Below are 14,964 nucleotides of genomic sequence, written 5' to 3' on the forward strand. Positions count from 1 at the left end.
GATGGAGAAGAGGGTTGGGACTGAAGCCAGTTTATAGGCCTTTCTATCCATGCCTCCCAATACTATTGTCCCAGTCTTTTACCTCTGTCTCTTTGTAAATACAATGTTACCTGCTATTTTGAGATTTGATTTTAAAAAAGCACTTTATATTCTCATTCTAAGACTATCTCTGCACTTTCACTTTAATACAGCTTGATCTATATACTTGCTTTCCTTCCAAAGGATGAGCCCAACTTAATTCAACAAAGGGTATTTCAGACTGTAGTAGAAAATGGTGTTAAGTATTACAATAATGAGTTTTCTCATGCTCTCAGAAAAACAGTTCTGAACAGTAAATCAGATGCATACTGTACACAGTGTGTACTAATATGTTTCCACCAAAAGTTTTATTCGTGGCACTCCACTTAATTCTTTCCCAAATCCAAACTCATCCTATATGGATTTATTGCTACAGATGAATCTCTGTTGCTCTTTTCAATCTCCTGTTGTTGCTGTGCATACCTGCTTCACATAGAGATTGGCCAGAAAAACAGATTTATCTCTGAAAGGGTATTAGAAATAGATTACCAGTAGAAAGGTTGCCATACTTCAAAAAAGAAATGATTAAAAATAAATATGTAGGTATTTTTGTACTTGATGTTACTGATGCATTTTTTTAAAAACAGGCATTGTTGAATATATTTGACAGACTTCTCCTGCTTGTGTTTTACTCATCGAAACACAACTCTAATGTAGCAAACCCAGCAGATTATTTAGAATAAAATCTAGGTTTGTGAATACAAAATTGCAAATTAGGCAGGTGGATGACAGATGAATTTTTTTTTTTTTTTTTGAGACAGAGTCTCACTCTATTGCCCAGGCTGGAGTGCAGTGGCACGAGACAGATGGCATTTTTTAGTGATGATGCATGATACAAAGAGAATAGCTGAAGATCTTTAAAAAGTAAGAATGATCTAGGGCTAAGCGCATCAAAAACTGTTTTGACTAAGAGACAAAAACAGACTATGGACATCAAGGAGGGAATAGCAAAGCATCCAGATGTCATCTGGGGAAAGCAGTACTTTTTTGCTACTTGCTGTAAAATTTAATTGCCACAGTATTAATTTAAAATATAATCTACCTTAATCTTATTAGTAGACTTCTACACTTGTCCAAAATTTTATATATCTTCTTTCCATTTCCCAAATTAACATCTCCCCCAACAACCCTATTTTATTGTACCACCCACCCTGTGGCAAAAACTAACAACCTGGGTGTCATTTTTAAGCCTTTCAATTCCCTTTCTTCCAGCATCCAATCTTGTCTAGGTTATTTCCTTAATCTTTCTGCAATCTTTGTACTTCTTCCTATTCTCAATGTTATTATCTCAGTTATGCCTCACTCACAGCCTATTAACTGGTCTCTCTGCCTCCAGGCTCTCCTAATCCTAGCCATCCTCTAATAGTCTACACTAACATCAGAATGGCCCCACAGAAACTAAATAAAAACTAAGCCTGATCATGTTATTCCCCTGCTTGAAACACAAAAGGAACTGAGCCTTGTTTAATTCTTATTTTTGGGTCTTGCTATATTGCCCAGGTTGACTTTTAGCTCCTGGGTTCAAGCCATCCTCCCACGTAACAGACTACCATGCTTGGCTTCTACCTTTCATTTTTATCTCTTCTTACTACTCATCCCTCCTACTATATGTGCCATACACTGGAACTCTTACTTTTGGCAGTTCCCCAAAAGCACAATGCTGTACTTACTTCTAGGCCTTCAGAATATGCTGCTTTCTTTGACTAACTCCTACTTACCCTTTAAAACTTCAACTCAGGTTTCACTTTCCCATTCTGGAAAAATCCCATCTAACCCAGTCTGGATAAATATCCTTGTGTCTTATCAAAGCACCTGTGCCTAATTCTATTATACTATACTGTAATTTCATCTATTCCTCCAACTTAACTATAACCTCCTAAAGTTACACTGTCCAATATGGCAGCCACTAGTCATATATGTGGCTATCTAAATTTTAAAATTACATAAAATTAAGAATTCAGTTCCTCAGACACACTAGCCATGCTTCATGTGCTCAACAGCCATATGTGCCTAGTGGCTACCATATTGGACAGCACAGATACAGGATATTTCCATTATCTCAGAAAGTTCTATTGGTGTTGCTGGGGGCAAAGATGACTAGCCTAACGTGTACTGGCCCTCAAGTAAGTGCTCAGTAAGTGTCTGTGGAATTAATGAATGCACACATCGAAAAAGAAAGTTGAGAGGTTAATGTCTGGCAAATTTTGTATACTCCTATAGCCTCCTGAAAGCTATTTAAGTCTTCTCTCCCAGTCTACCCTTAGATGTCCCTCCTCCCAAGTCCAGTGGTCTGGCTGCTTCTGAGGCAGCCTCATTAAGGAAGATGTGTGAGTGCTAGGATTGGTCTGGGGTCAGAAGTCCATTATCGGTCTCAGTCTGTGTCCCTAGACCTACTTTGCCTTTCCTTACACTGGGAAGTCAGGTCAAATTTCAAGTCTCTTTAGACAACAGAAGGTTTCTCTAATCCTTCTTGCTTTCAAGAATCATACATAATGTACACAAAGTAGATGAGAATCTTAAGTTGCATCGAAGAATTTTAAATTACCTATAATTGTAAGTACTTTGTTAAATACTGCTTAGTCTCCTTTTCTTGTTAGCTCTGCATTTGTGTTTAGTTGGATACAAGCACTAGCTGTGCCATGCTAAGTGATTTATACATTTTCTTAAAGTAATTATGAAAATTCTGTCCCAGGAGGAAAACACTCTAACGTCCAGATTGGCAGTGCAATAACTTGTAATGCCAATATTTTCTTGCTAATTTAACATCTTTAGCCATTTTATAATATGCATACCTGCTTTTGTATCTATTTTTCCTCTTTTTCATTCTTGTTTTAGGTAGACAATTGTTTGGTTTGGTGAGAATATTTTTATGGGCTAAGATTAAGTTGTTCACAAAAACCTGTCAAATTTTAATTACCCAAAGTGGTAACATCAAAACTTCATTTATTTGCTTATTCCAAAAGGGAGTTGAATATATTTCACTTACTCAACAGCAGTTTTTCCAGTAGATCTAGTAAAGACTGTTATAGCACCCCGGCGCGGTGGCTCAAACCTGTAATCCCAGCACTTTGGGAGGCCGAAGCAGGCAGATCACTTGAGGTCAGGAGTTCGAGACCAGCCTGCCCAATATGGTGAAACCCTGCCTCTACTAAAAATACAAAAATTAGCTGGGCATGGTGGCAAGCGCCTGTAGTCCCAGCTACTCAGGAGGCTGAGGCAGGTGAATTGCTTGAACCTCGAAGGCAGAGGTTGCAGTGAGCCAAGATTGTGCACTGCAGTCCAACCTGGGTTGACAGACTGAGAATCTGTCTCCGAAAGACAAAAATAAATAAATAAAAAAGATTGTTTTAGATTAGGAAGCCACATCACACTTGGAATATATTCTCCTTACTACCAACAGAGTTTGGAGTCTGGTTCAGATGCTTTCACTGAACACCTGTGTTACAATTTTGTTCTTTAATTTTTGCAAATGACTTTTAAGCAACTTTAAAGTACAGAAGTCCCAGATAACTTGCAGATAAAAGTACATATAATATTTTCATTTTACTCAACTGTATCCTGCCTCTCTAGATTCATACCAATGGCACTAACTTTCTAACTTTTGAGTGGTTAAAATATTTCCAGGTGAGCAACACATACAAATTTCAGGACAACCTGCTACTCTTTCAACAGAGATGCTGATCTTCATATATACATCTTTTCAAACATATAAAGATAAAATATACTACTACAAAATAAGATTATTATAAACTCCATATTACTGTTAAACTAAGCTCAAATTATTCTGAAAATATTCAGAGAACACATCAGAAAACACTTTAAGTCTAGGAGCCTCAAAGATTATTCTTTAGTGTTGACATCTGAACAAAAACACTTCAGACTTGTAAACAATGAGTGAAATTTATCTTCAGAATTGTGTTAGCTATAGAATGAAAAAGTCACGTCACCTCCGCAGTGAACTTCACTTTAGCAAAAGAGTAAACATATTTCCTCCATATCAGCTGCAATCAAGGCATTAGCAGTATGCCATGATTGATTATCCTAGGAGCCGTTGCTGAGAAATGGATGTGTAGCACAGGTTTTTATCACTATAGTCTGCAAAAAACAAGTCGCTTGTTTAGATACCCTAGTTGTAATAAGTGACATTATTAGGCAGTTCTTCTATTTAAATGACATAAGGATTTAGTATATCAGCAGCTTATAATACACAAGCCCTTTCAATCTGATGATTCCTCTCTCTACAGAGAAGTACTTTTTTCTGTTTATAATACAAGTGGTAATAGAAGACCAGATGGTTGACTTTTAGCTAAGGGAAATGACATTTAAACAAACAGAAAGACAGCATTTAGAATATTCAGGGTTTCGAACTATAACCTAAATACACAGTACACATTAAAGGACTATTAGTGTTAACTATATAAAGTGACCATTTTGTAATGCTAATTAGTAAGATTGTTTCTTAGGTTGTCCGTCAGTTTTATTTAAATATTTTCTAATACACTGTAAAACAGCTTTATTATTGCCATATTGTTACATTTCCATTTTAATACACTATACCACCAGTACATCCTGATAACACTTAATCAGTTCTTTCTGAAATGTAAAATTGTCTCTACTTCTTACATTTCTGCCAGTAATAATGATGATGTTATTAACATACTCTACAATTCACAAAGAAAAACATAAGAAATAACTACATTACTTATTCACCTCCCATCACTCTGCTGTGGTAATGGATTACTATTTGGTGAACAATGTTTCACCTTTTGTGTATAACGCTGACATCTATGGTACCAAAGACAACCAAAAACCTTTAAATTAAATAGCCAGATATCTTTGGTAGCCCTCAGATAAAAGTAAAAACATGATTTTTCTAATAAGTACAGATTTGTTTCCTGTAACAATAGCAAAAGACTGCTATGCACTAACCACACTAACCACAGAATACACTGAAATTTTCATAATCACATTCTATTAATATGTCTATTCTCAATACAGGGTAGCTACTATGGTTAAGACACGAAAATTCAATAAATAAGGTTTTAATTGAAAGACTTAAAAAATGATTCTTCATTTTACAATAAACAACCACAGAAAATCCTAGAAGGAGAAATTTATAAACTTCAGGTAACAACTTTACCCATCGTTAAGCCAATAAACCAATAAAAGGACCAAAAGAACAAATTATCTGTATAGTAGTTAAATATGTCCAAAAGGCACATGTATGACTACAGAAATGCAGAAACTCTTACTACCACACAACCTCATTAGTAGGCAATGAATGTTGCAAGGGCAACTTAGCCTTCATCGTAATAAAACCACCATAGCATTTCAGGGGCACCAAAGCTTCCTTCAAAATGAGAACAAGGTAAGCCCAGCATACCTCAATTCCCCCAATACTTTAGGAGACTTAATCTTAACTAAGTTCAGTATTCCACAGTGATAAGTCAATTCAGAGCCTGGTGAATTTTTATTCTGCTTAAAGAAAGGCCTGAAAAATATGCAGTCCTAAATAGAAGTCACAGGAAAAGAAACATTTAATCAGCACTCTGCTCTCCTGGTACACCGTAAGAGGAACATTCCAATATTTTCTACAACTTTCACCTGTCATTGTGTAAGGTGGTCAGGTAGTCTTACCACTGGAAATAGCTTAGCTTTCAAGTCTATGAAGACTAGAATGACCACAGATTGGCCAGTTCAGCAGCGTGGTAGGCTCCATGAACATCTTCTGAGAAGTTGTAACATCACGCATTTACTTGGGAGCAAGTTTGCAGTAGAAACTAGTAGAAAAAAAGGAGTAGAAGTAGAAAAGAAACTAGCACCCTATTCATATATATCTAGATCTGTCCACCCTTCAAGAATTTTAAAAAATCTACTAGATGCCAAATCACAGTTGAAATGATATGAAATCAACTGTGATTAAAATGAGTCCCTGTCACCAAGAATCTTATGCTCTAGATCAGGGGGTCAGCAAACTTTTCCTGAAAAGGGACAAATAGGAAATAGTCCAGGTGTTACAAGCCATATAGTTTCTGTCACAACTATTCAACTTTGACATTTTAGAGAAAGCAAACACAGACAACAGATAAATGAATGGGCATTATTGTGTTCCAATGACACAATAATTACAAGAAAGGCAGCAGGGAAAATGATTATGCAGGGTCTTGCAGGCCACCATAAGGCCTATGGCTTTTACTGTAAGTGAGATGGGGAGCCACTGGGGTCTTTAAGCAGAAGAGTGACATAATTGCTCTTAAAAAGCATCATCATCAAAAAGGATGACCTTAGCTGCTGTGTGGAGAGTATCAATGGAAAGGGTAGAGATGCCAGAAAATCGGAAGGGTATAAGCAAAGAAAACAGTTCAAAAATTATTGCAACAAAATGAAAGAGATGAGTTTACCTTGCAAACTAATGGATGGTAGCAGTGACAGTGGCAAAACGTGGTTTGATTCTGATTATATACAGAAGGTATAATCATGATTTGCTAAGGGATTGGATGTAGGGTGAAAGAGGAGAGTAAGGATAACTCTAAGGTTTGTGGCCTGAACAAGTAGCATGGGGTTTTCTTCCCCATGTGATGGGAAGTGTATGGAAGGAGCCATTTTGGGAAAGAAAATCAGGATTTTAGCTTTGGATACAGTAAGTTTGAGATGACCATTATTCATTAAAGTGAAGATATTAGACAATTAGACATGACTCTGGAGTTCAGGGAAGAGGTTATACTTGATATAAATTTGAGAGTAAGTTAAAAAGTACTGTACATAAAACCATGAGACAGGATGAGGTCAGCTAAACTGTAAGTGTAGATAAACAACAGAAGTTTAAAATATGAACCTTTAGTTAACTTCAGGGTTTGAAGGTCATTCCAATGTTTGGATATGAGGAGAAACCAATAAAGGAAATTTAGAAGAAAGATAGGAAAAAAACCTAGAAAAAGCAGTGTCCCAAAAACTAAGTGAAACCAGGTTTTGAGAACAACTATTTCAAATACTAACAATAGGTCAAGTATGATGAGGACTGAGAGTTGATCACTGGAGAGACAACAAGAGAAGTCATTAGGGACTTTGACAAGAACCATCAGTGAAGTGGTGGAGACCAAAGTCTAACTGGAATGAGTTCGAAAAAATAATATGAAGCTCAGAGTGGAGTAACTATACACAACTCTTCCCTATAGGAGGATGTGGTGTCACGGGAGTTTGTTTAGATGCAGATTTTACAACATGTTTGTTGATAGGAATTTACCATATTTCAAAATGCCTATTTCATAGTTATTCCATGGATTAAAAGCATAGTCCTGGATTATCACACAATATTATACTAATAAACATTATGAGTGCTTTTCTTCTTTTAATTGGCTTTATAACAAAATTTTAGTGTATTTCTGAGCCCTGGCCCTACAGTCCCTAAGGGAATTAAATAGAGGTTTACTTTGCATTTTGCCTGCTGTGCAAACCAATAGGAGAATGCCAACTCATTTTATTTATTTCTTATTTACTACATGCTCCTACTTCCAACTAAATTATTTTTTCTGATAAAGCAGTGGCTTCAAGCAGCAAACTGAGGAATTCCTGTAGAATATACAGAAAGGCAACATACTCAAGATGTCTGAGCTTATGACAATTTGTTTCTTTTGAGAGTCACAAATTAATCTCATATCTTTACAGTAGCCAATGCTCAGTTCATACATAACTCCAGGAAAGAATTATTGGCTTCGGTACCTTCAAAATAAGCAAAGCAAACAGCATCTTTTTTTTTCTTTTCTTTTCTTTTCTTGAGACGGAGTTTCGCTCTTGTTGCCCAGGCTGCAGTGCAGTGGCGCGATCTCGGCTCACTGCAACCTCCGTCTCCCCGGTTGAAGCGATTCTCCTGCCTCAGCCTCCCAAGTAGCTGAGATGACAGGCGCCTGCCACCACGCCTGGCTAATTTTTTGTATTTTTAGCAGAGACAGGGTATCGCCATGCTGGGCAGGCTGGTCTCAAACTCTTGACCTCAGGTGATCTGCCTGCCTTGGCCTCTCAAAGTGCTGGGATTACAGGCATGAGCCACTGCGGCCGGCCAGCAACAGCATCTTAATAGGAACTGCTTAGTTTCCAAATACCTAACAGTAAAAAATAAAGCTGATTTATAAGCGTTGCTTGCCATGTGGTCTTTTAAAACTCTGGAATGGAAAACAAACAAAAAAGAACTCTGGAAAGAATAAAATGATCCCACATCACTACATCACTCCAATGATTTGTTTATGTTCTTTTCTGCCAACCTACAAACAATGCTATTTCTTTGATATGCTAAACTCTACAGGCTAGGTTCCAATGAACAATTTTGGTGTTTTGCTTTCTGAAGCACCTACATACAAGAATAAACTTTTTTTTGCCTGGAATTCAAAACATATTTTAATATTGTTCATTTTATTAAGCAGCTCAATCAAGATATGAATAGCAGTATCTTCATCTCATAAACAACGATTTTTCTTAGAGGATGCAGAGGTAAGGGGAAGAAACTCATTTCGTAAAATATTGCACCAGTGTGCTTCTGAAATAGCTAAAAAAAGGGACACACGAGAGGGGTAGACCCTGCGAACATTTTGGCTATGTTTTCAGAGCACTCCAAACTTGGATGAAATTTTGTTATAAATCACCTTGATTAATGGAACACATTTGCTAAAGCGGTTCTGTAATAGCTACACAATTCTTAGGACTTGAATAACCCAGCGTAGAAAAACTGGCAAGAGAGAAACTCTCAAAAACACTGGCTTGTCTTTCAGAACCAATACTGCCCCTGATCAGAAATACTTCCCTGTGTTTTTTTAAAAATAATAAAGACAAATACTTTTTAAAGTAAGTATAATTTGATGAGATAGGAACAGAATAGATAGGCAAAGGGTATTCTGAAAGAAGTAGTAGTGGCATCGTGAGGGTTACAGATTCTGAAGCCACTATATGTGTTTCAACCCTAATTCTTCCTCTCACTGTTTGAAATTGGGCAATTTATTTAGCCTCCTTCTTTAGATTACCTATCAGTAAAATACTATTACCTACTCATCGGGTTGCTGTTGTGATAATTAAATAAGTTAACCTTTGAAAAGATTCTCAACAGTATGGAGGAAGTACAAAATAAGTGCTGACCAAGATTATTAGAATGATGTACTGTATACTTATAAATTTGTCCAACAAAAGTGAATGAATACACCTGGAACAAAATGGCAATGTCATATAATTTGCACATTTATCAAACATATAAAAACTCGGTAACAGAACACCCTACTGGTGTTCTACCACACAGTAGGGTGATTATGGTTAACAATATTGTGTTGTGTATTTCAAAACAGCTGAAGGAGCTACTCAGAAGGCTGATGTGGGAGGAGCATCTGAGCCCTGGAGGAGGAGGTTGCAGTGAGCTGAGATCGTGCCACTGCACTCCAGCTTGGGCAACAGAGCAAGACCATGTCAAAAAAACAAAAAAAAAAAAACAATGGAAAGAGAGGATTTTGAATGTTCTTACTATAAGGAAATAAAAAATACATAAGGTGATGGATATGGTAAATATCCTAATTTCATTTTTATACAATGTATATTCATACTGAAACATCACACTATACCCCATAAATAATGTACAATTATTATGCATCAATTAAAAACAAAAACAAAATTCAATGAATATTTTCCTTGAATAGAACATTTAAAAAATTTACATCTTACAGTGCTGGTTATCTTCTCTGATTACTTAGCAGAGACTTTATCTGAGTCCTTTTGTACAGACATCCTCCTCTAATAACTCTTAAAAAGAAATCAACAACAATGATATGGCATTTAAATACATAGAAGATGCTATTTATTTGTTCTGTCTGTTGATATCATTTCTGCTTTCAAGTACTCACGATGCTAAAGTAATTTCGAAGTGACTAGAATATCTCAGGAAATGCTAATAGTCATATGAAGGTGAAACTAAATGGAAAATCAACGTTTTTTAAGAAGAGGATACAGTGTCCATGATGAAAGCAATAGTAGAAAAATATGTTACCTGACAGCACACTATCATCTTTAACACTGTTATCACCATAAGTTAACAATTACTGCATATTTAGCATCGTAGTAATAAATATCAAAAACATCTGTACAGCTGAACCACAGTCTATTACAAATGGTAAATAAATAAGATTGATTATTTAAAAGTCAAACTTACTTATAGGGCAACCAGAGGCTATTACGGTTCAAAATAAATTTACGATGACATTGTAATTATTCAACTATGTGTTTACATTGAGGATGAATATAGAGATAATGTTAGTTAACAAACAGCTGCATTAATAATTTGATAGTGACACAAGATTTACAGTAAAGTAGAAAATTAAGCTATAATTATTCAAGTAAGAAGAGTATATGCTGAGTAAACAAAAGGCCATCTCTTCCCCATAAGCTCTGTTACAGAAGCCATGTGACTGGTGAAAGGAGCTAACACATTCTATCTACTCTTCATTCTTCCATTCTACTGTTCTTGCACTTTTTCTAGCTGTACAGGCAAGGTGGTTGTATACAATTTCAATACACACAATTTCTATTATCAAAATTTAAATAGGATGTTAAAAAAATAAACCATAGGGTTTATTTGATTTTGTCAGACTTCCCACTAATAGTGGAAAATCTTTCTAAGCCAGGATCCCAAATGCATGTAGTTATCATGTCTCCTTTGTCTGCTCCAATCAATGACAGGGACTCAATCTTTCCATGTTTTTTATGACCTTGACATTTTTGAAGAGTATTGATCAGTTATATTGTAGAATGACCCTCAATTTGATATTGTCTTATGTTTTCTCATGAGTAGATTGAGGTTGTAACCTTTTTTTCCCTGCAAGTGCCCTTCTTGGTGCTTCAATCCAGAGGCTACATTATGTTGATATGTAGTGTTATGATGATGAAGATAACTCAGTTAAAGTGGTGCCTGACAGGTTTCACCTCTAAGGTTTTTTCCCTTTGTAATAAATATTTTGGGAGAGATAAGTTCAGATTATGTAAAATTCTATTTCTCCTCAAACTTTGTCCAATAATTTTAGCATCCACTGGTAAATTTTGCCTGTAACAATTATTACTAAGATGTTTATGCAGGGTTTTAAAAGTAACTAAAATACATGAAATATAACGGCTGAATTGTTCTTGATATAAACATTTAAATTCTACTGGATGCACTTTTTTCTTACATTCAAAATATGAATAAACATTATTTTCTTTTGTCAGCATTCAGTTAATGTTAATCAATTATGACACCAAAAACAACATAATTGAAATGTTACTTACATAACTATGACTTTTAAAGAAATCTGATGGACTAGTGGTGAGGATTTTGTCTCCTTCCAAACCAATTACTCTTTTACAAATATTTGATTTTGGATCACTTGGGCTTTTTGCAATCACAATGTCACCTCTGAGGGGGAAAAGTCAAAGAAATGTCTGTATTATTTATTAAGCAAAAACACATGCATGGCACTGCTTTAATACTTTTATAAGACAACTTAAACAAAGCCATAACCTTTATCCTCTCATATACTGACTCTTCCATACATTTACTGGCTTTGAGAACCTTTGTGACTGAATACTTTGGGTGAGAATCCAACAATAAGAGTGATAAAAAGGCTATCTAAAATTTCTGATAATTTCAGAAGATTCTAAACTTTCAGATAATTCTACAAGAATTATCTTTTGCATTGTATCCAGTATGCTTTACTCCTGTGTCCAAATTCTTAGAACCAAAATTGTGGAAAAACAATTCTATATAGGCCGGGTACAGTGGCTCACAACTATAATCTCAGCACTTTGGGAGACTATGGCAAGAGGATTGCTTGAAGCCAGGAGTTAATGTTTGCAGTGAGCTAAGATCGTGCCACCATGGGCAACAGACTGAGACCATGTCTCCAAAAAAAAAAAAAAAACACACACACACAAAACAAACAAACCAAGAAAAACCCCAAACGAACCAAAAAAAGAAAAAGAAAAAAAAACCCTCCACGCAATTCTATATAAATACTAACAAATTAAGTAAATAAATATTGCGGTCCAGCCAGTAGCACTGGTTGACTCTAGAGCACACTAAAAAGGTAAAAACATCATCCATGTTTCCCTAGAACTCAAATAATTGAGGAATGATAGCATGTAAGTCCTATAACCCATATCAAAAGAACTTATATTTGAGAAAAAAAATCAAAAGATACAACAAAATAAAATGCTAAAAGCTGCCTAAATATACACTCTGAAAAATAAAATGAGATATCAAACATATAAAACCAATAAGGGTCTGATTACATACAGAAGACATGATTTATGGAGGAACTGACAATCTATCTGGTAATAAAAAATAAGAAAGATCCTAAAAAGTGAAAAGGAAGAAAGATAGAACGTAGGACTAATGACCACAGTCAAAGAGAACACAATACTCTTTCTGCATAAAACGAGCAATATGTGAATTCTGTTGACTAACACATGTTTAAAAGGATTTAACATATTTGCTTATTAATTGTACCTAGTTCCAGAAATAGTTTCATGAAGCATGTGTCAAAATAATATTAAAAGTCATAAGAATAAAAGGAAAATTATGAAGAAATCAGAAACCTAATAACTGCTCTATAGAAGCATTAAAATGGGTTCTAAACTCTTTGGGAGCCAAGTCAGAAGAAATTAAGACCAGTTACATGGAAATCATTAATTAATAAAATAACATTTAGCTTGGGAGGTAAGACAAAATTTTCCCTAACAACTAAATCAAAGAGAAATTCACAAGAAACTTTCTTATATAAGAGAATAAAAGATACCATCTTTATCAGAAATTTTACACAGAGTGCAGAAATAGTATTTACAATGATGATCTCTTGAGGCTACTCTTGGTAAGAGTTGAAAGGTAGCAAATCATTACATTCTATAATTTGGAGGCAACATAGTGTTGCCTTCTTTTGAAAACAGAATAAAGGTATTTTCTTTCTAACCAACTAGAACCATGTCAGTGGATCTGTTCAGATGAACAAATTTGCAAAGACTGTAACACGCCATCAAAGTTGATTTTGGGTAGCTTTGGAGGAAGAGACGTTTTTCCATGGGTGTTTAATGAAGCTTAAGTTCTTTGATCAAATAATCAATATGACCCTTAAAACAAACTTTGAACTTGAATGGCAACATGGAAATCATAATTCAGTCGTGCTGTTTTGTAGAAAGTAGTATTAAACAAACTTTATTTCTGGTAGTCTAACTAGATATATGCATAGCGTTTAGATCAAAATACATATCCGCTGGATTCTTAACTCCTTCAAATAGTTTTAAAAGGAAGCTTATTAAAAATTTTCTCATTTATATTTATAAACATCCTCATTATTCTACTACACAGTAAGCTTTTGAAAACTAGTGTCAATTATCTCATTAATCTTAACATTCTCTATAATGTATGGTACATCTTATAAATTAGGTGCTCACTACTATTTGTTGAAAGAATAAGCAATAGTAAAAATCTGACTGTCTCAAGGTTGAGTGTTCTGTGCAGTTGACTGAAGAGACATCCACGTGCTTTAGATACTAGATATGCAAACTTTTATTCTTGCCTAAATGGAAGGTTATTTTACATTTAGAAACAGGCAGCCAACAACAGGACACCTTGCCAGCGGTCAAAGATTCCCCTGAAATCTTGAGTTCTGTGCTGTGGGTAAAAGAAAGAGAATACTCAGGACAGTAATATTTCTTAAGTAAAAGTTACCAGCTGGCTATCTTGGCTCTAAAAGTTACTTTGGTATATTCATAAATGCCAGATTTTGAGCTGTCCTGTAACCTGGATGAATAGGGTACAAAATAAGATGCTCAAAGAATCTGAATTCATTTACTGAATGTAGTTATTTGTTTCACTTATCTGAATGCAACGAGTAATTTTTTTAAAAATATCAAGCTGTGTATTCAAAAACTATTCAGCCAACAAGTTCATCTCCTCATTCAGAATGCCCAAGGATTATTGTGAATAAAATTATGTCACTGGCATGGAACACAGATGCTTGGTTTCATGCTACAGTGGGGCTAGGTCTCCAGTTAATTCAAAGGCTATATAAGGATAATTTGATATAAGTTAAAAAGAAAAGGGAGGAACAACACTATCTATTATATAAGTTTTATTTTATAATTCCTGTATCTACAATTAGGTATACAGAAGTTGTTATGGGTAAAAGATTTGAAGAAGAATTACCTAGGGAGCATGCCAAACCATACAGGTTGACCAAGAGAGTTTCTATCTGCAGAATCTAAGGCTGGTGAAAGATCAGTAAATGTGAAGAAATGTATTCTTAACAATTTTCAATAATGTGCAATAGGTTATAGCAAAGGTGAATAGTGAAAGAGAAGTGCCTAAACCTACTTAATATGCCATAAACTAAACACTAGCTCAAGGGAATCAAATCTGTAGTTTACTGAAATGAAAGCAGGCATAGATTTTTTTCAGAATTATAAAAAACAAATGGACTCAAAATTTTAGGGTATCAGAGAGGTGCTCTTTAGAAAATATATTAAATTATTAATACTTGACATTCATTTGGAATAAATCATTCTCATAGAGTTAACTGGAATAAAGGGTATCACAAGGATTGGAACCACCACTTGAAATAGGATTTTTTTTATTATTATTTTTTTGTGAGATGGAGTCTTGCTCTGTCACCCAGGCTGGAGTGCAGTGGCATGATCTCAGCTCACTGCAACCTCCATCTCCCAGGTTCAAGCAATTCTCCTGCCTCAGCCTGCTGTGAAATAGGACTTTAAAAGGTTTAGTAACACACAATATTTGCCCAGGAAGGAGTTATTCAACTTAATATAATTAATCAGGAGACTCATAATATATACAATTCCTGGTTCTCAGCCATATACAATGATGTAATC

At 35.2% G+C, this 14,964-nt stretch overlaps 1 protein-coding gene across 3 annotated transcripts in view; it reads right to left on the minus strand.

Moving 5' to 3' along the window:
• Positions 1–14,964, minus strand: part of IMMP1L (inner mitochondrial membrane peptidase subunit 1) — a 77,409-nt gene that overhangs the window by 12,510 nt on the left and 49,935 nt on the right. For all 3 annotated transcript variants that reach the window (XM_004050878.5, XM_055356903.2, XM_019037610.4), the window contains one exon: positions 11,368–11,494. In XM_004050878.5, coding sequence (XP_004050926.2) covers positions 11,368–11,494 — 127 coding nt within the window. The remainder of the gene's footprint in view (positions 1–11,367; positions 11,495–14,964) is intronic.

This window comes from Gorilla gorilla, chromosome 9 (genome assembly GCF_029281585.2).
Source record: "Gorilla gorilla gorilla isolate KB3781 chromosome 9, NHGRI_mGorGor1-v2.1_pri, whole genome shotgun sequence".
In the NCBI taxonomy this organism is placed as follows: Eukaryota; Metazoa; Chordata; class Mammalia; order Primates; family Hominidae; genus Gorilla; species Gorilla gorilla.